General features: G+C 29.7%; 1 protein-coding gene across 1 annotated transcript in view; it reads left to right on the forward strand.

Moving 5' to 3' along the window:
* LOC129961834 (transcription factor GATA-4-like) overlaps window positions 1-19,967 on the forward strand; it is a 134,973-nt gene that overhangs the window by 101,367 nt on the left and 13,639 nt on the right. Inside the window, exon 3 of the mRNA XM_056075415.1 lies at window positions 14,021-14,189. Within this exon, the coding sequence (XP_055931390.1) occupies window positions 14,021-14,189 (169 nt within the window). The remainder of the gene's footprint in view (window positions 1-14,020; window positions 14,190-19,967) is intronic.

A 19,967-nucleotide genomic window follows, 5' to 3' on the forward strand; every position in this document is an offset into this window, starting at 1 on the left:
AGTTTTTATCAACATGTTAAGTGCCCGAATTATTAATTTCAATGCACCAAATTTGTTTTATGAAATTTATTAGTCTATTAAAAACAAATTTTTTTAAAAAAACCTGTAAAATTAAAAAAAATCATCAATTTATCAAAAAGAGCGAAAAATAGGAAGTTGTTTTGACAGTATTATTTTAGAAAATGAGAGAAAAGTTATTATAAAAGATATATATATGATGTGAAAAATAGTTATTTGCAATACATTTTAATACAATTTTTAGAAATGAAGTTCTTAATAGATATTTTTTAAACAGATCTGCTAAAAAGGTTTAAAAAAAATAACGAAATGTATCTTCCATAATATCATGAAGTAATTAGTTTTTATTGTATGAAGCTTAAAAAACATTAAGTTTAAAGGAAAAAAAAACATTAAAAATTGTAGTAATTAGATAACAAAACTTATTAACATGTAGCTTTCTTAAAATTTGATTATTGAAGCTTGATTTAGATTAACTAATTGAGCATCCCGCTTTACATCAGTGACGCGTTAAAATACTAGCCAAATCTTTTGATTAATTGTTATTAAATGTAAACTTATTTCACTTGTCTTTGAAAATCCTGCCTCTATCTGATTTAATCTGATATTTAAATACGTAGAATTACAATTAAAATACGCAACGTGATTTAAGTTATTCCAAGTGTGTATGGTCAATTTTATTTTTTTAATCCAAAATATTATGAAAATTTTGGACAAAAATGAAAAACATTTAAAGCAATAATACCCAAATAGTTGAAGTGCATATATAATCAAAACTTACCATATTCTCAAAAAATATTTGGTTATTAAATCCTCCGAGGCCAAACGTATAATAAATTTCTTCTGGTCTTTGCTTCATATTTATTTAATATTTGATAATTATTATACTTTCTCTATACTTCTGTCAGAAAAAATAAAAAGAGAGAAAATTCTGTTATATACGAAAAAATAAAGAGACTTGAGCACGTCGGTAAAGGATTTGGAGCTAAAGCATACAGGGTTTTTTTTTTCTTAAAAATCACTTGATATATCTATAAATTTTTTTCTATTTCAGAATTCACAGCAATTCTGCAAAGAGAGCATCACTAATAAAAAAGAAAAAAAAATTACTTTTATCATGTATTTGATTCATTCAATCATTTGATTTTATCAAAAGAAATGAAACAGCTCTGAATGTAAAAACCGTAAAATCTACATTACTAAGATATCAGAACAATTCTAAACAAAGATTTAATACCTGATATTAGTTTAGTTATATTAAAGTCCTATCTTTTTTTTTCTTAATAATAATAAAACTAATTTGGAACTGATATCGTAGTTTCGAATCGAAGATCGCCTTTTTTAAAAGAAATATTTTATTATATATCCAAAGTATATTAATAGAAAACGTACGAAATGCAACCAATAAGAAGTAACTGAAATACGTATAATATCAAAGCCTAGTACATCAATTCCTCATCTTTATATTATCAAAAAATTGTGGTTTTTAAATCTCCCAAAGAAAAAAAAACATTAAAAGTTTCCATTTTTATTAGTCTAGTGTCTTAATAGTTCATATGATTACAACAAAAACGCTATAAGACCCAAAAAATCTTGCATGTAATTTCAAAATGAAACGTCTGTACAGCTGAATTAAGTTACACTGACCCCAATCAATCTTTTTGAAAATTATCGATAGCCTGCCCATTTCTAAGAATTTTTCACTGTTATTATATTCGTCCTATAGTATATATACAGATATATAATAAAAGATAAACGATGTTATGCTATAGAGTCGTCTAGAAGAAATCGCAAGCGAGTGGAAAAACTATTAATCAGTTTATTTTATTTGAATTATAGTCTCTGGTAGAATAAAAGATAAATGTACTCTTCTAATATCATTGTTAGTGGATTTGAAGCACTGCCATTGAAGAGAAATTTTAAGCAAAATTCATCAGCTAAAATACTTGACAAATAGTAGAGGGTGATTTAGTTTAGTTTTACTAACGCCCGTTTTAAAGCAATACTAGGTCTATTTTGGGAAGGACCTCGTACTTTTGAACAGTGGTCAAATGATGATGACGACACCTGAGCTTGCACCCCCCTCTCCAAGCTACACTAGGGCATTTGGCTCAGACATATTTGGCGTGTACCAGGCCCTCTTTCACGATGGTTCTTCGGTGGAATCGATTTTCGAACTTCAAACACTCCACCTCGAAGCCGAGACCTGAGCAATCAGCCACCGCAGGTCCAAATAGAGGGTGAAAAAAATATTAAAAAGAAGCAATCTTTAACAGCTCATTAAAGAAAACCATTTCGGGAATGAAACTAGAACTAATATCAAAAAACTATTTTCCCAGTAATATTAAAGAGTTAGAATGATTATTAATGAGTTAAATGAAGAAGATATTTGTGAGTCAAGGGAAATTTTTGTGAGTCAAGGGTCATTCTAGAATTTAATGTTTTTTGTTAAGCTTTTAGAAAAAAAATTAATTTTTAAAAGTTAAAAATCTGAATTTATTATCCCAGCACTCTGTTTTTCCCTTTTAAATGATGGAAGCTTTATTTTTCGTAATAACATTTACGAGTTAAAATGTTAAAACTATAAGGTTTTCCTATTAGAATAAGCTCTCAATTAGCCATCGACTTCCTTCTTCTATTTCCATATGAAAAATCCAAATGGAAGTAGAATCGTTTTTTGGAGCTCATTATTCTACTGTAGCAACAAAACAAGCAATGACGTAGTCTAGATTTCTCTAAATATCCTTAAATAAAAAATGCTGAAGCATAAAGAAAGCGCTATTGAAAGTTTCGTAACGACTTTCAATAACGCACACACACAAAATAGTAGGAGTGATATTTCCTAAAAAAATTTCACATACTATCTAATGAAGATCTTATCCCTTCCAACAACATAAAACTGTGGACATTGGATAAGACCACGAATGCTCTTATTTGGTATTAGTAAAATATATACAAAATTTTAAATTCATATACCAAATTTCATCCGTCAAAGCCTTTTTTAGCTATCACGTTAACAAATGAACATACAGACTCATATAGTATCAGTTTTTTGAACTCAGAGTGGTCTAAAACTAGGATATCGTCTAAAATCCCGATTTCGAAATTTTGTCGTTTACAATACTTAATACTTTCTTTATGATGCAAGAAATTAAAAAAAGAAACCACCACAGACGAAAACAATTGACCAATTTTTTCTGATAGGTAATAAATCAACAAATCTATAATTACAGAAATTTGCAATTTATAAAGTTATTATTGAATGTGTAAATCCCCTATTGTAAATAAACTATGCAAACGCAATTTCCTTGTTCTTTTTTTTTTCTTTCATTTTACGAATTTCCTTTATTTGTGGTTGACGCGTCATTCGATTCTACAAATGATTAAGAGTTTACTATCATTTATTTCAAGTTAATATACGTTTCGCATAGCAGAAAATCCCCAGAATCTGATTGCCTGAAAAAATTTCTTTTTTATCCCATTTTCCCCAATTTCTCAATTTTATTCCGAATATAATACTTCTCAAGAGTGTTATTTCACTCTAGAGAGAATATAAAATAACTAATAAGCACCTGTAAAGTCGTTTTTTTTTAATTCCCTTTTGCCCGGCTTGCTAATGCTAATCAATGACAACTATAAATTCTGAAGAATGACATAACGTGTTATCTGATACGAAACTGTCGGAAGTCGCTTTGTCCTTTTGTAAACATCTGTCAATGTTTCAGAACAGGAAAAGGTCCCCAAATGACAAAGTTCTCTCACTGTTGATAAAGATCTCAGACTTAATTAATTGAAAAGGAATTAAATCATTTATGACAAGAAAATAAAGTAGTTTTGATCAATATCTTTGCTTCTTTCCGCAATAAATTATACGTTATTCTAGAAAATATAATAATGTTATAAAAAACTGTGGTTACTTTTTTTTTCTTTTTGCTTTCTGTCTGTTTAGTTTCACCGTTTTTTTAGAATATGATAAATAAATATTAATGCTTATATCTCGTCTAAAAATGTGCATTTGTTTACTAATTTAAACAAGAAAAAGTATTTTTAATAAAAATTTGTACAAAATAAATATTTTAATCAATTAAAGATGTATTGGAAAAATAAATCTTAGATAGATTTCGAGCCTTTCTTCACAAATAACATCGATTTTCCATTGATCATTGCAAAATTGACATTTCTGTTTATCCTGCAATGGTCATTTCAAAGTTTCTACGACTCATGGAAAGCCTCTTTCATATGGCGAACCCAAATGGAAATACAGCTGTTTTTGGAACTCTTTATTCTACTGTAGCAACAAAAGAAGCAATCAAGTGCCATATATTTTCTCAACAGATTTCAGTAGAAAATGTTGAAGTATGAAGAAGATTTTAGCGAAAGTTTCGTGACAACTTACTTAAATAATTAATAGTTTGTTAAAGGGAAGCATGAATATGTTTTTTCGACAAGACATTTTCGACAATATATTTTTTGAATATATGAACGACTTATAGGGGTCATCTGGATAAAATCTATTTATTTTTTTAGTGCCACAGTTAAATATATATAAATCTATATCTGTTACCGTGAGTGTCCGAAATTGGAGAATGTCGACACTCACTAATGAATATCGACATATACCAAATACCTCGGTGAAAAGCCGAATATTTTATAATATTCTTATATATTCGGACAATCACCGACTTGCTCTGGTGGAGGTCGAAACGAGGCGCCTATGTCCACGGAGAGGCGATACCACTGCGAATACAAGTCCCTGACGTCGACCGTGGCCGTACAGATGCCCGAAATGTGTTGGTGGAATAGAAGATTCCGACTTTTATAAATTAACAAACAAAAATGGTACTCTCAAGCAGCTTTATAACCGTAATCAGTTTGTAATTTGTAAAGAAAAGTTACTTTCCACAGATGAGATTTCTTCTCAAGAAATGCCACTGAGAGAAGCCGCTGCAAGGATTTCTTTTTGATCGTCGGGTATTAAACCAATTCATTTTAAGATATGCTTTCCAGAGAGTATGACCATGATTTGCTATGATCCTAAGTTACGCTGCTATTTGTTACATCGTAACTTTTCTATTATTGCTCGCAATGCATGTCAGTCCTCTACCTCCATTTCCGTTCGCAATCTATATTCGTCCACTATTCCTCCTTTTGCACATTTTGTTTGTCTCAGTTTTAATGCCAAATTCGAATTAAAAATATTCGAATTTGGTAAATTCCATTTTGATTTTAGTATTGTAAAAGAAAACTGAGATAAAAGGTCTACATGTTTCTAAAACCAAAATTAGTGATCAGTGTCAAGTTACCGGGTGTCTCAAAAATCACTGAAATGGCGGGATAGAAATGTATCGTTTGCGCTTGGAAAACTCAAGAAATGCTTGCTCTTGGAAAAATCAGGGAATTTTATCCCATCAAATTGAGTTCGCATTGTCACCGACAGTAGCACTTTAAAATAGAAAAAAAAAATAATAACTAGTATGAAAATGTTACAAAGACTGCTTCAAAAAATTAAATTCTTTCAAATTTAATGTTTTCAATGTTTCCCCCATTTGCAGTAACAACGTGTCTCAGTTTAAGACCAAACTGAATTACGGAATGGTGATTTCAAGCACTTCGTTTTAACTGTACCGTTGCGATCGTCTTGCAGCGCCACCTGTTGGTTGCATTGGTAACTAAATTTGGAATTTGGTGGACTAAAATTTTCTGATTTCTCAAACATAAGGCCACAAATGACTCATTTCTATCGCATTCCGTCTTTTTTTTTTTTTTTTTTAATTATTGGTTCTGAAAATCTATCAGTCATTTTTGGGGCACCCGGTAAAAGTTCGCTGTCAGAAATAAGATATATATATTTAAGCATTGATTCAATTTCATTTCATTTCACTAATAAAAACACTGTTCTGCGAGAAAAGTGAAACAGATCAGTGCTTCTGGGCATGCGCATTACTGGTGTTTCTGTTTTGAGTAAGACTTCTTAACAGTGAATCTGGTTTATACTATCGGTTCGGGTGCAGCAGGGGTGAATCAAAGTTTTAATGAGTGTGTGGGTGCGTGTGTGTGGTTCCTTATATTTTGATTAGCAAATGTAGTATCTAAAGTGAATACAGTACACCCCCGAGTATCCACCTAATGTGGCGGAATGGCATGCCGGCTAACAAAAAAGCTGGACAGGCCAGAGTTCTATGAATTTATTTCTTTGCTATCTCCTATACCAATAACAAAGTTTTTATACGAAAACTCATTGTTATAATACGTATTTTCTCACTTATTGAATACTAAGCCCTCCATTGATTTCAAGCCATGAATAATATAAACGCTACGGCACTTTCCAACTTCTGCTCGTTTTTTTTTTTTTTTTTTTTTTTTTCTCAATCCCCACTGTACTTTTACCAATTCTTAAATTCGAAGCTACATTTTCTTGCTGTTACACCAGAGTCTAATCGCTATATAGAGCGTAATTTCTCCTGCATAGTCAGTACAATTTTTTTTCGTTTATAACCCATTTTGAAACTTTGCTGTAACTTAAAAAAAAAAAAAAACATTAAGCATATTCCAAGAACAATTTACGCATACTGTACACACTATGAAGTAATAATAAGGAACATCGGCAACTATTGAGGTCCGTTACACTCTGACTAAACTATATAAACAATGAGGAGAACTCTGCTTTTTTTCCTCTCGCAACTTATATTTTGCAGCAAACGCCATAGGCCTGCTGGCTTTGGCAATGCTGCTATTGCAACGCCTTGCCTCTCTCATTTAATTACAATAAAAGAAAACTAGGCCGGATAGTTGGGAACCAGGAGTGTACTGTTAATATAATTCAAATTAATTCAGCATTCCATCTGTAAAATGAAATTTCTTTTGCGCTTTTCTTTTAAATTGGAGTTAGGATTCAATAATTTATTTAACGACAGCAGGGAAAAAGAATAAGCATCATTTCGTGAAGACGTATAGTTTAAAAAAAATTCTAGTATATTCTTTAATTCTTTAGAATGAACAGGCAATTATAATATCAAAAACTTCAAAAACAGAGCCGTGAAACAAGATCTCATTGTGGAAAAATTCCTGCAGCACTAAACAATAATAATATATAACATTCACGATATTAAATTTTTTAATTTGTAAGTTATTTAGGATATATCAAATTTATCTCCTTTTTTATGTTTTTTAAAAAATTATATTGTATGATTTTGCAGATGACTTAAATAAAAAAAGTATATAATATTTGAGTTTTATAGAATTAATCCATAGATAGTGATTATATAATTATATTGTTTTTTTTAAGGATCGTTAGTTTCGATGAATATGCAATTATAAATGGAGTTAAAATAAAAGCGTCAGCATATTACAAGTACTACAACATATCAGACTGGAGAAATAGTTTAATTCATGTTATTTATATGATTTTATTTCAAAATCATAGCTATATTTTTTCCTCAAATTCATATCCTTTAGCAGGAAAAAGAACACGATGTCATATCTAAGAAAAACACAATGCGTAGATTGATGTCATATTCAGGCTCTTGATATCATTGTTTTTAACATTAATAGTAAATAATCTTTATGGAAATAGTTATTATTCTACTTTATAATTTATAAACATTTCCCTAAGGATATCACTGGTTTATTTCGTCTGCTCCATTCTCTTATACCAGTTTTTAAAATAATTTCTTTGAATTATTCATATTAAATAACGTAATACAGCATTAATTAACGTGCTCCAAATAACTGTTTTCTCAATATTTGTAGATAGGTATATACATCTACCACTTGGTCAGTTTTGGTTGAAGAGGAGCTGAATTTTTCTCTTTGTTTGTTTCTTATGGCACTTGCCACTGACAAGCCCACTGTTTCGAAGACAGCGAATTAAGCCTGAGGGGGAACGTCTCTTACTTTTTATAGCAGCGCCAACTAGGGCCAAGAGTACGACTTTGCCACTCACGCATCACTCATTCGCTTGCACAACCCCTTTTTACAGGAGGGCACATTCACACATCTCACAGATAGAACAACAGAAGAACAACCATGCCCAAACCGGGACTCGAACCCAGGACGCCCAGATCACGGGGAAGACGCGCTACCCCTATGCCAGGACGCCGGCATTTTTCTGTTTAAAATATTAGAGAGTAAAATATAGTTTACTAAATATAATTGACAGGACCGGATTACTGTATAAAAATTTGGGCATGTTCATTTTTCAGAAGTATATTTGTGAACTTAAATAATATAATATACAATTATTTGTATAATTCAGAGCTATTCTTCAATTAGAAGAATTTGCCTACCTCTAACTGTTTCGGAATCAACTATTAGGCTACTGTTAAAGTGAACACCTAAGTATTTATTTTCATGGTCATTAACTACTTATTAAAACATGTTTTGATTTAAAATGTTGGAGTGCTTTTATTTGATATATATAAATGCTTTTCCAACACAAAGAAGATACAAATGTGCCAAGCATCAATGTGCATATCAATTAGAACTAATGCAGGTATTTATATATTCCCATAGAATCCAATCTTTGTCCATTTCCGGTATAGAGAAGAAGCAGGAGGAAAATAATTTGCTAATTCATCGGTAAAAAAATGACGGAAAACATTGAAAATATACGAATTTCAATACTGGAAATTTTTTATAGAGGCACATTTTTGAGAATAACCGACAATAATAACGTATAGCTAGTAATATTATATAATTCAATTAATTTGTTAGATTAACTATAACCAGTCATGGGTTCCAATCTGATTCTGGGATATTTCAGTGTAACATTCGCAAAATAATCAAATTTAACATAAATTCAAAATAAAATATGTCTTATCAATTAATAAAACTTTTGAGAGGTTGATTTGTTATTTTATATAAAAAAAATGTAGATTTTTTCAAATAATTTATAGTCAGAATTTATTGTATCCATGAAAATTCGAATTTTTCTAATGTTACGAAGTCAAAAATCCTTACATTTCAAATACTAAAATTGCTGAATGGGACTTGGCTCTACAAATTCAAACACTCAACTATTTGGATAATTCAAAATTAAGATTTCGATAAATATTTGTCTTTATTTTTTAGTTCAAATTTAATAGAATAGCATCATTTAGTTAAAGTGCTTTGTTATCAAACTGAAAACACAGCTCATAACAATGAAAAATAAAAATCAATGTGAAAGAATGTGAAGCCGTTTTCTTTTTTAGAAAAGTACCCAATTAATATCTTATTAAATCTGTCCCTTTAACAGATATTTATCTCTGAACAAAAATGACGTCAGCACTGAATGATTAAACTTTTCACTAACTGGTTTTCTCTAGATGCAAAGCCACTAAAAAGTGTTTGCATATATATGTGACTTGATTAGTCATAAAAGAGGAGAAAAAATCATCAAAAATTCATGGAAAATTTATTTTTGAAAAACAAATTTTCATATTATTCGTTTTAACAAAATGACTCCTGCAAAATTCGTTTTTAAAACTTTTAAAAACATTATTGTGATCTTTATGTTATGATATCAAGATATCTGTAAATTTGCAACCTGTTGCATCATGTTTAAACATTTAGGTAGAATTCATTATTTTATTATGTTCAAGCAGTAATTTATTGACTTTCACTTTATTGATACTAAATTTTATTTTGTTTTTGCGATATGAAGCGAATTCCTTGAGAACATTCAGGCTATCATTTAACTGACAGCGAACCGGTAGAGTTAAAAAACAATTTTCTGTTTGTAATGAATGTTTGCATAATATAAGGACTGCCTTCACGCATCTTCCATTACACATAATTCATGAATATTTTTGGGGGTAAAGAGTGCGAAGGGCCGAGGATGCTTTAACGGGGCTTTTTGACACTTGTTATAAAGAGCGCACTTTCCTGAGCTCTGTCTTTCTTTCTTATAACAGTATATCCTGAAAAGTAATTTCTACATTTTTAAGAGTTGGTCAGTAAGTATTGGCAGAAACAAGACGTGGGGTAGCAACTATACGCTCTTTGTCAGTGGATTAAATCATTTAAAAGGGTACATTAGACAAAATGTGCAACTCAAATTTAACGGAATACGAATTCGATATAACACAGTATCATAATACACTGTGTAGGAAATATATGAATGGTAGCTTATGAAAAGTAAATAGGTCTGGACATCAAATCCTTTGAGCACTTATTTTAAGTATTCGAAATATTTGTGGATGATACTGAAGCCATCTTGAGATTATTGTTTCTCTAATGCTGCATACGACCTCTAAAATTATTTTGTTGATATAACTGGGCTTTTGTAAATTTTCATTCTATTATATTTTCTTGTGCATTTTATAAGGTGTATGGTTTCTTTTTATTTAATGCATTAAAATAACTCAAAAAAATTTCAATAGCATTATCTACGCTCTACTATTTTTATCTATCCTCTACTTCATTTTTTTAATGCAAAAAGGATTTGTTTCTCTGTGGCAGATCTACACTTCGGGATTCCCATAATCCATTTTTTAAGAATATTTGTCCTGTCTTTTATTGAATGGAAGAAGAAACTCGATTAATATAAATTTACTCAAAATTAAACGAAATTTATTTTCGAAATTCTGATTGCCCGGCCAGTAATTGTAACTACTTTTGAAAAATGCCTCCACAAGAAATAAGGGTATTCATTAGTATATGAATTTATCTTGACTAAGTGTGACGAAACGACATTATTAGAGTAGTAATGATTTTTATTGTTGAGGAGTTTTTCTCTACAAATTTTTTTCCATTTCTAACCTGCATTTTCCAAGATTTCAAAATCTCTCGTTGCGTTTTTGTATTCTATATAATGGTAGTCCGTGAAGCTACAATATTTTCACGAACTCATCGTATGTTTCATAGATACCGTAATTCGTAAAATAAATATTTGATGTAAGAAAACTTATTCTATGAAGCAATATTTTATTTTCGTTTTTCGTTGGACAGAGAATGCAATGAATGAACCTCTTTCGTTCTATTTATTTGTCTCTTAAATAAATATTAACTCTAAAACATTTATTATGTTGTTATTGCCTTTTTTTATTCATGCTTTTTGAAATGTAAATATTTATTAATAAAAAAATAATCAGTACTATAGCTTTTTCTTCGGTTTTATTTTTAAGATTGCATGTTCAGGAATTGAACAATTCTTGAATTTTAAAGTATAATCACGTTATAAAAGTTAAAATATTTTTTTGCATATCTAAACCAAAAATTTTTAACTTTTCTGATTAAATTTTGTTATGCATTCGCAAAAAAATTTGATTGTCGTCAGTATCTTCATAATAACGAATGAAAATCTTTTCAGCATTATGTAAAAAATTGATTAATTTTATCTTTTATTCATTATATAACATATCTTAGTGATTTATTACTGAATTTTTCTGAATTTTGATTAATGAAATATTTAGCAATTTTCTAAAAATTTGAATATCAAGCATATCCCTTTCTTAACACTCAATCATGTAATTAGATATTAGCAAATAAAAAACAATAACTGGATCAAAATATATTTCAGATATATTCCACATAAAATGAATATGACAGGGTGGAGACATACATGTTAATGTTTAAAAACAGAAATAAGATATTTCGATTTTTGAATTCTAGTAAATGGCAAGAGAATCAGGACTACATACAGTATATTTCTACCAATAATAAAGATGTATTTGGATGTCTGTATGTGTGCCTATTTATTTTGGCATTCTACTATCTTGCCTTAGGGAACCAAATTTAGTGCTGTATAATTTGGAAATTGAGAAAGTGCATCATAGAACAATGTATACGGAACTTTAATTAAAATTTAAGTTAATTTAAAATTAAATTAAACTTTGACTTGTTTCTGTGGAAACTTCGAAAAATATTACAGAAAAAATAATTTTTGCATCATCTAAGGATTTAAAAATTTTGAAGGAATGTGAGTGAAATTCAAATTATTGTCATTGCTTTCATTGTTATTATGAATATTTCATATTAACTTTTTTCCCATTATTGAAGACCAAAATATGAAGATTCGGCTTATTTTTTCATATTGAATTGGTTCTATTAAAAAGTTGGTTTCATTAACGAAATTTTTGGAAATTTAATTGTATTTATAATCTATCTCAGAAATAAACAGTAATTCAAAAATTTTTAAGTGAACCCATTTTTAAATACTACTGTTTTATCTTGTGATATAAGTTAACGTATAAAAATAGAGATATAGAATTATGGAAATGCATAGCAGAAATAACAGAATGATATAAGAATTCTAAAACGGTATCAAAATATGAATTTTAAAAACGTTTTTCTGAGAAAGTCAATAAGACCAAATTACACAAAATATTTAGTAGAAATTTTTAATGTTCTTTAATTCCGGCGAGTCAACTAGTCACCAAAAGTGGCTAGCATAAAAGAAACTGCATTTCTGTCTCATATAATTTACATGTTGATTAAACAATTTTTAATAAGTCTGACTATTTACAGGGATTTTAAATCATTCATTATTTAAAAATTTTATTACCACTGCTGAAAAACATTTTGGTATCGACTACCTTTTACTTTCTGATAACAATTTAATTGAAATTGGTCTAGGGCATGGCAGAATAAGCTTACTACTTCTATTTTTTGAAATGATAAGTTTTCACAGATCTTTCAAAAACGTCTAGAATATTTTTCAACAGTAATTAATTAAGATAGTTATTAAAACATTTTAATATAATAATATTATTTAAGACACACTGATTTATGCTATTAATTGTTTTTAAAGTAGTTATTTGTGGTCATTCTGTATTTAGGATACGTAGTGGTACAAGGATTCATGTTTGAGCTGCTTCAATATAAAGATATCTATTTGCTTTAGCGCTTTCAATGGGATCTAGAGAGTCTTTTAATCAAGAGTGTGTGAGCTACAGTAGATTGCAGCGCATATAATTTGTAAAAAATTCCGATGAATTGTCTGAACTTTCAAAGATAATTAGTTACTGAATATCTGGTCAAGTATTTCGAAGACTCAGCGAATAATCTCTTTTAGATCTATCATTTATTTGAAATGTCATTTTTTTATTATTTGTGAAAATCAATATAGAAGATAATTTGATCGATCAATATAGAATATAGATAATCAATATAAAATATAATCAATAAAAAGAATAATGTGACAGTTCTCTTAACTCTCTTTCCATTCGCTTAATTTGGTGCAATAGCAGATCCTCTAAACGGCAATAATATGCTGTTACTTTTAAAAAGATTTATTCTTACATTTATGAAACATAGAACTATGTTCCTAAATATATATTTAAAAAAACAGAAAACATCATAATACATTATTCAGCTTCAAACAATTAAGTTTTAAAAAAAATTAAAAATTGTCAGGCTCAGGGAAAAATCTCTCTTGGATCTACCATTAACTTGAAATATACTTTTTTTTATTATTGCACATTAATTATTATTTGTGAAAATCAATATAGAAGATAAGTCGATAGATCAATATAGAATGTAGATAATCAATATAAGAGATAATCAATAAGGAGAATATTGTGATAGTTTTCTTAACTCTCTTTCCAACTGCTTAGTTCAATGCAATAGCAAATCCTCTAAAAAGCGATCATTTTTGTTACTTTTAAAAAGATTTATTTTTGATTTTACAAAACATAGAAATATCTAAATATATATATTTAAAAAAAACAGAAAACATCATAATATATTATTATTTTAAACCCTCTTTTAAAGATTAATATTGCGACAAACAAACAACAAAAATATTATAAAAAGCTCATCAAATGCACGATATACTCATGTTTTAGGAAATAATTACTTAAAAAAGCTACAATCGATACCTATTTCAAATGAAAGATGACATTTCATAGCACGATTGAAAGTGTTCGTTGAACGTTTTATCAAATCAGCCGTTTTTCGCATTGCTGCTTGAATCCTTTTGAACATGTCTATTCATTATTTTCTTGTCATGTTTCTGTCTTAACGGATGCATAAAGTGTATCAAAAACGGAGGATTATCCTTCTTTTTTTTGTTCGTTCGCAGGCTTCTTCTTTACCAAGCTCTGTTGGCGGACCGAATCGCGAGAGCGGCTCTTATTTCCAGAGAAGCAATGGATTTGGCGCTTACCATTCTTACATGGAAAATGGCCACTGGGGCAGTCTAGAGAACGGATCTAGTCTTCAGTCGCAGGGACATCTTTCTAGGAGACCAGGTAAAAAACACTTTTTAATGATATTTGAATTTAAAAAGAAAAAAATATGTTTTATATAAAGACACATGTTATACTTGGAGCTCACAGCAAATATCTTTGTGGCCAGGCAAATACAAAAAGATGCTATAGAATTTCTTAATGAAAATTTCGTAGTTTCCGTTTTTAAAATTCTTAACTAATTATTAATAAAAAGCCAAACATTCACAAAAGAACTATTACTAATTCTACATCCGGGACACAATTTCTTCTACAAATAGCACAAAAAGGAACCGTTAGCAAATTAATGTTTGCCGCATTATTAGCATTCAACTGCTGCAATAAAATTTCTGGATTTTACAAGCCAATTTTGAAAATACTCAAAAAATGACATGATAAATTATTTCCAATATTGGAAAAACCAAGCTTCACTAGACAGTTTCTTTTTTTCTTTGAAAAATAGTGTTTTTTCGGAGAAAATATTTAGATACGATGACATATGAATATTTTTCAATCTGATCTGCGTATGGACTGGTCATGTCAATAAAAAGATCGTGAATACACTTACTTTAATAGGTTATTTGATTCAATCTGGAATAATAAAGTCTTCGTTTTAAAGTTCATCTATTATTTCTTATATTTTTGTAAAACTTATATTCAGTTTTACCATGGTGAAATCGGGTCCGAGATGGTGCTATGTGAGATTATCAGCATGAGAACAGATAGAAAAAGACTCTAATAGTTAATTATATTTTTTTCTTTTTTTTGTAAAATGACGTTATTTCCGGAAAGACAAAAGCAAAAGGCGAGACACAAACTGAGGACCCCCAACACACGTTGTCATTCATGTTGTTCTGACCACTATAACGCACTGCCCACACTACGACTCGAAAGTGGAATATAGTTATTCTAATAGTTAGCTATAAAAAAGTTTTTTGTGGATAGAATCGCGCTTTTTCAGGAGAGACACTTTTATAAATAAACTTAAAAAGCAAAACTTTACCTAATATAAAATTTCAATCCAAATCGTTAGAGCCGTTTCTTAGATACACAAAATAAATACATTTATATATATGTACACGAATTGCTCGTTTAATGTTATTAAATGCTTGTAGGGCTGCAGTGACCTTGTGGTAAGATTATGGTTTCAATATTAGGTAGTTCTAAATTTGCAACCCGATTCCATTAAAGAAATAGCTTGCAATTGAGTTTAGAGTACGCAGTTTTTATCAGGCTCAAATGCTTTGCCACTAATATTACATGGAAGTCTGAAAATGGAGTGCTGGCTCAAGTGTCGTTTCCGTCATCTGAACACGATTTATATTTATGAGATCTGCCCTGAAATAGCGTTAATGTTTTTTTTTAAACGAGCCATAAATGTGACTAAACTAATTCATGTTTGGAAGTATTTATAGTTGGGAGCAATTATTTTCACACAAGCCAGAAAAAGAAAATAAGACTGTTGTCGGATTAAGAATTACTAGTATTCAGTTGTGGAATCAATCACTGATGACAAAATATCCATAGAAACTGAAAATACTGGCATAGAGGAAATTGAAGAAAGCATTAACTTCGTCATTATTCATTTATCCTTTATATAATATTTTTGAACTATTTAAAAGATTTTACTTTATTATTATTATTCCTTTATCCTTTACATTCTATCACTACATGTCTGTAAAAATTGAAGTTTTTGTATTGTTGGGAGCTCTATAAATATAGATTATTTGATCCATGCTAGTATGTAAATTTGACTTTTAAACTAAGATCGGTTTTGCACTCCATTCATCTTCACTTGATATTACATTTATTACTCTCACAGATTTAATTTCGGAAAACACAGGAAATATTGGTTTGTCTACTCGTACTATTTCATCGCAAAATTATGACATTCTTGATAAGGCGATTGTACAATTTATTTCTGTCCCATTCATAATCGATACATTAATCATATTGGTCTTATTACAGAATTACCTCGCACTGGAAATTGGAATTATATATCAAAAAAAATTCCTAAACTGCTGAAGTGTCGATTTTAAATTGATATTAGTGTCAATCATTGATTTCATCTTGCTTTTATCTGCCACGAAAGAATCATAGAATCAAAATTATTTGGTTTGGTAAGGACAAATTTCTTTGCAAATTAAAGATAAAAGATGCATAAGAATAGAAATTATATAAAACTTTCTTGATTCTCCTTTCTTTCATTTACTTTAGATGAAAATAAAATGAAGGACGTGAATCTAGAATTGTCGCTTTGAAGAACAATTTTATTTAGACATGAAAACATTATAACGGTTTCCTTCCAAAAAGATCCAATCAAACTAAGTCTGCGCGTATGAGAGTTTAATGAAGAAAAAGAGGATTCATTTTTAGATAGAAAATATTATCACAAGTTCCTTCCAAAAAAGGTCCAATCAAACTAAGTCTGCGCGTATGAGAGTTTAATGAAGAAAAAGAGGATTCATTTTTAGATAGAAAATATTATCACAAGTTCCTTCCAAAAAAGGTCCAATCAAACTAAGTCTGCGCGTATGAGAGTTTAATGAAGAAAAAGAGGATTCATTTTTAGATAGAAAATATTATCACAAGTTCCTTCCAAAAAAGGTCCAATCAAACTAAGTCTGCGCGTATGAGAGTTTAATGAAGAAAAAGAGGATTCATTTTTAGATAGAAAATATTATCACAAGTTCCTTCCAAAAAGGTCCAATCAAACTAAGTCTGCGCGTATGAGAGTTTAATGAAGAAAAAGAGGATTCATTTTTAGATAGAAAATATTATCACAAGTTCCTTCCAAAAAAGGTCCAAGCAAAGTAAGTCTGCTTGTGTTAGAGTTTAATAAACATAAATCGGATTCTTGTTTAGATAAAAAAAACATTGTAACAATTTCCTTCAAAGCAAAGTAAGTCTGCTTATATGAGAGTTTAATAAAGAATAAGAGGATTCTTGTTAAGATAGAATAACAAATTGGTTTTATATATTGATCTAGTATTTTAGAGAAATTCGAATTAAGTATTCGAATTAAATAACAAAATGGACGCTTAAAATACGTTCTAGATGAGGGAAATTTTTTTTCAAGTATATAGTTCAGAGGTTGCAGTTATAACTTATTTGAATAAATCTTTTGAAGAAAATAATTCTGTAATTCTATTTTTTTTTCTGTTTATGTATTTTGTATTTTTCTAGAACATTATATTTCTAATTATTTTTATAGAAATCATTTTTATATTAAAAAATTCCTGCAGAATAATTAAAAATTTCATGCTTAAAAGCCTTCTCTTTGCTTTCATTTGAATCACTACAATTAAAATGAATACTTTAATTAAATCATTTGAAAAAATATAATTCATTTAAAAAATTAAATAAGCTATATTCATAAAATAGAAACAACCTTTTAAAAATTTAGACAATTAAATGCCCGTAATAATAAACTATCTCGTATTTTACCTGCTACAAAGTAATGCTGAAATGTTATAGCTTCTAACGATATAAAATTTAGAATAATAATCTATAAGATTTTTCTTATAAAATAATTTGCCAACCAGAAATTCCTCGTGTATACCTCCATTTAAAGTAAAATATAATAAAGAGAAAAAGGGAGAAAAAAAAAGCATCGTTATCCAAACGACTTGTGAGCAAACCCTATGATTTTTCATAATTAAACCACTCCCAGAGATGAACTTCATCGAGTTCATTTCATGCTAATAGGTATACGAAAGCATAAAAAAGCAGCCTTACCATAACGCTTCCGTTAGAGAGCGGGAGAAATTGGAAATAAAGCACAAAAAAAAGTCAAAAATCGTAGCCTGAGGCTTGAAAACAAACTATGTTGTTGAACGGACACCTGACTTGAGTGTAGAATCGCCCATTTCAACGGGATCAGGCTCATTCGACGGATGATGAATGGACTCGCCGGAAACACGCTACAGTAATTGATCTCAATTGTCCGACCCCCCTGTAATAAGGGAGACGGACAGAAGAAAGTGCTGTGCGTCGAAGTCGTATGCGATTGCTGTTCAACTAGCCAGAAATTAAGTGCCGTGTTGCCTCATTAGGCAATTATGTTATTCGAGGTAAAAGTAAGGGGAAGAAGTGGTGGTTTCTTTGCAGGCAGGGGGAGGGGAGGTAAAGGATTTGTGTTAAGGTTGTCAGCGTTCGAAGCTGGACAGCGTAAGAATGGAAGATGACACTGTCTGATGATTGCTCAGAAGATCATTAATTTTATGGGCAGGTGGTCATCAGAGTTTAATTAAAGGAATTTCGCCTATCTTAAAGCTGTAGGTATTTTAGAAGGGCGTCGAAATTTTCTCGTGGTCGAGCGATGCTAAGAATGATAATAATTAATAATTATATCGAGCTGGGAAGGTCACTTCAACACGCCCCTCTTCAATCAGAAAAATCACAAAATGCCCTACATTTACTTCCCAGAAGTACTTGGCTGAAAAAAAATAATAATTTGGCGATCAAGAGAAAAATGAGAGCATTTATCGAGTTAACAGAAAACAAACATGGCAAGCTTAACAAGGGTAAGTACGAACAAGGTTAGAGTAGATATTCACTAATTTCGCTTATTTCATAATTAAAATTTGTACATTTCAGCTTATTATCAAGACCAGACAAGTAAAAGACCAGACAAGTCTTATTGTACAAACTCAATGCTGACAACAGATTTTGAATCTAATGCCGGGTTTACACTCGGTCAGTTATAAGATGGCCAGTAGGCAGCGCATGCGTAGAGAGCAATACAATGTGCCGCTGTATTGTATTTTTTTTCACTGCGCATGCGTTTGTAGAATTTGGCGGCTTTTTTGGCATGAAAAAATTAATCACATATCATAGATTGATTCCGACATTTTTTGCTCTTTATTCATTCTAATGCGAGTTTTTTAATACTTTTCCAAATTTAAGTATATTGATATTTTTTTCCCCATGCTTTTTTGTGTAAATATCCATTATTTTATAAGATATAATCGTGTTAATAGTGATAAATTCAGGAACGCCAAAACGGCGATTTATCACCAAGCTTGGAATGCCTGAATCCACGTTACTAAATTGTGGCAAATATAAATCAGTTCCTTTCTGCCCATGCGCTGCCTACTGGCCGTCTTATAACTGGCCGAGTATAAACCAGGTATAAACGAACTTTCTTTCACTAGTGAAGCAACAAACAAATTAATGAAAAATATAAATATTTGCAGTACGTTTATTAAGACATGAGAATTTTCTTTCAGTAAATAAATAATAAAAAAAACCCATTTTAATTCAAATTTTTTGTTGCAATTTTTAACTTGGAGTTATTGTTTATAATAATACATCACATATAAGAAAAAAAAATATTATTGCATTTTCGATTGACCGGAACCATTAGGGAATTGAAATACGCTCATTAAAAGTTGATTTAGAAAAGGAAGAACAGGTTTTTTCATCTTCATTTTCTAACATGAAATGAAGATCAATTACATTATAGATGCTTTGCACAGAACTTGAAAATTTTATAACAAGTTGAATTCATTCATTTATACAAAAAGGTTTTTAGGTATGATTTATGCGATAAAAATATATATAATCTTTGTATAAAAGAAAACTTAATTGAATAATTTATTAGAATTACAAATGTATTTCAACCGAATTAAACAAAATGTATAACAGTATGTTATTTTAGTATTGTATAAATTTAAAATATATACTTTAAATTTTCGAAGATTGTGGTATATGATTTTTAGCTGTGCATATACTGAGCTAAGCATATATTATGTTATCACAATTTCAAAAACAAATAAACATAGCAACTTATAAAATCTC

Source organism: Argiope bruennichi, chromosome 2, assembly GCF_947563725.1.
Source record: "Argiope bruennichi chromosome 2, qqArgBrue1.1, whole genome shotgun sequence".
Taxonomy (NCBI): Eukaryota; Metazoa; Arthropoda; class Arachnida; order Araneae; family Araneidae; genus Argiope; species Argiope bruennichi.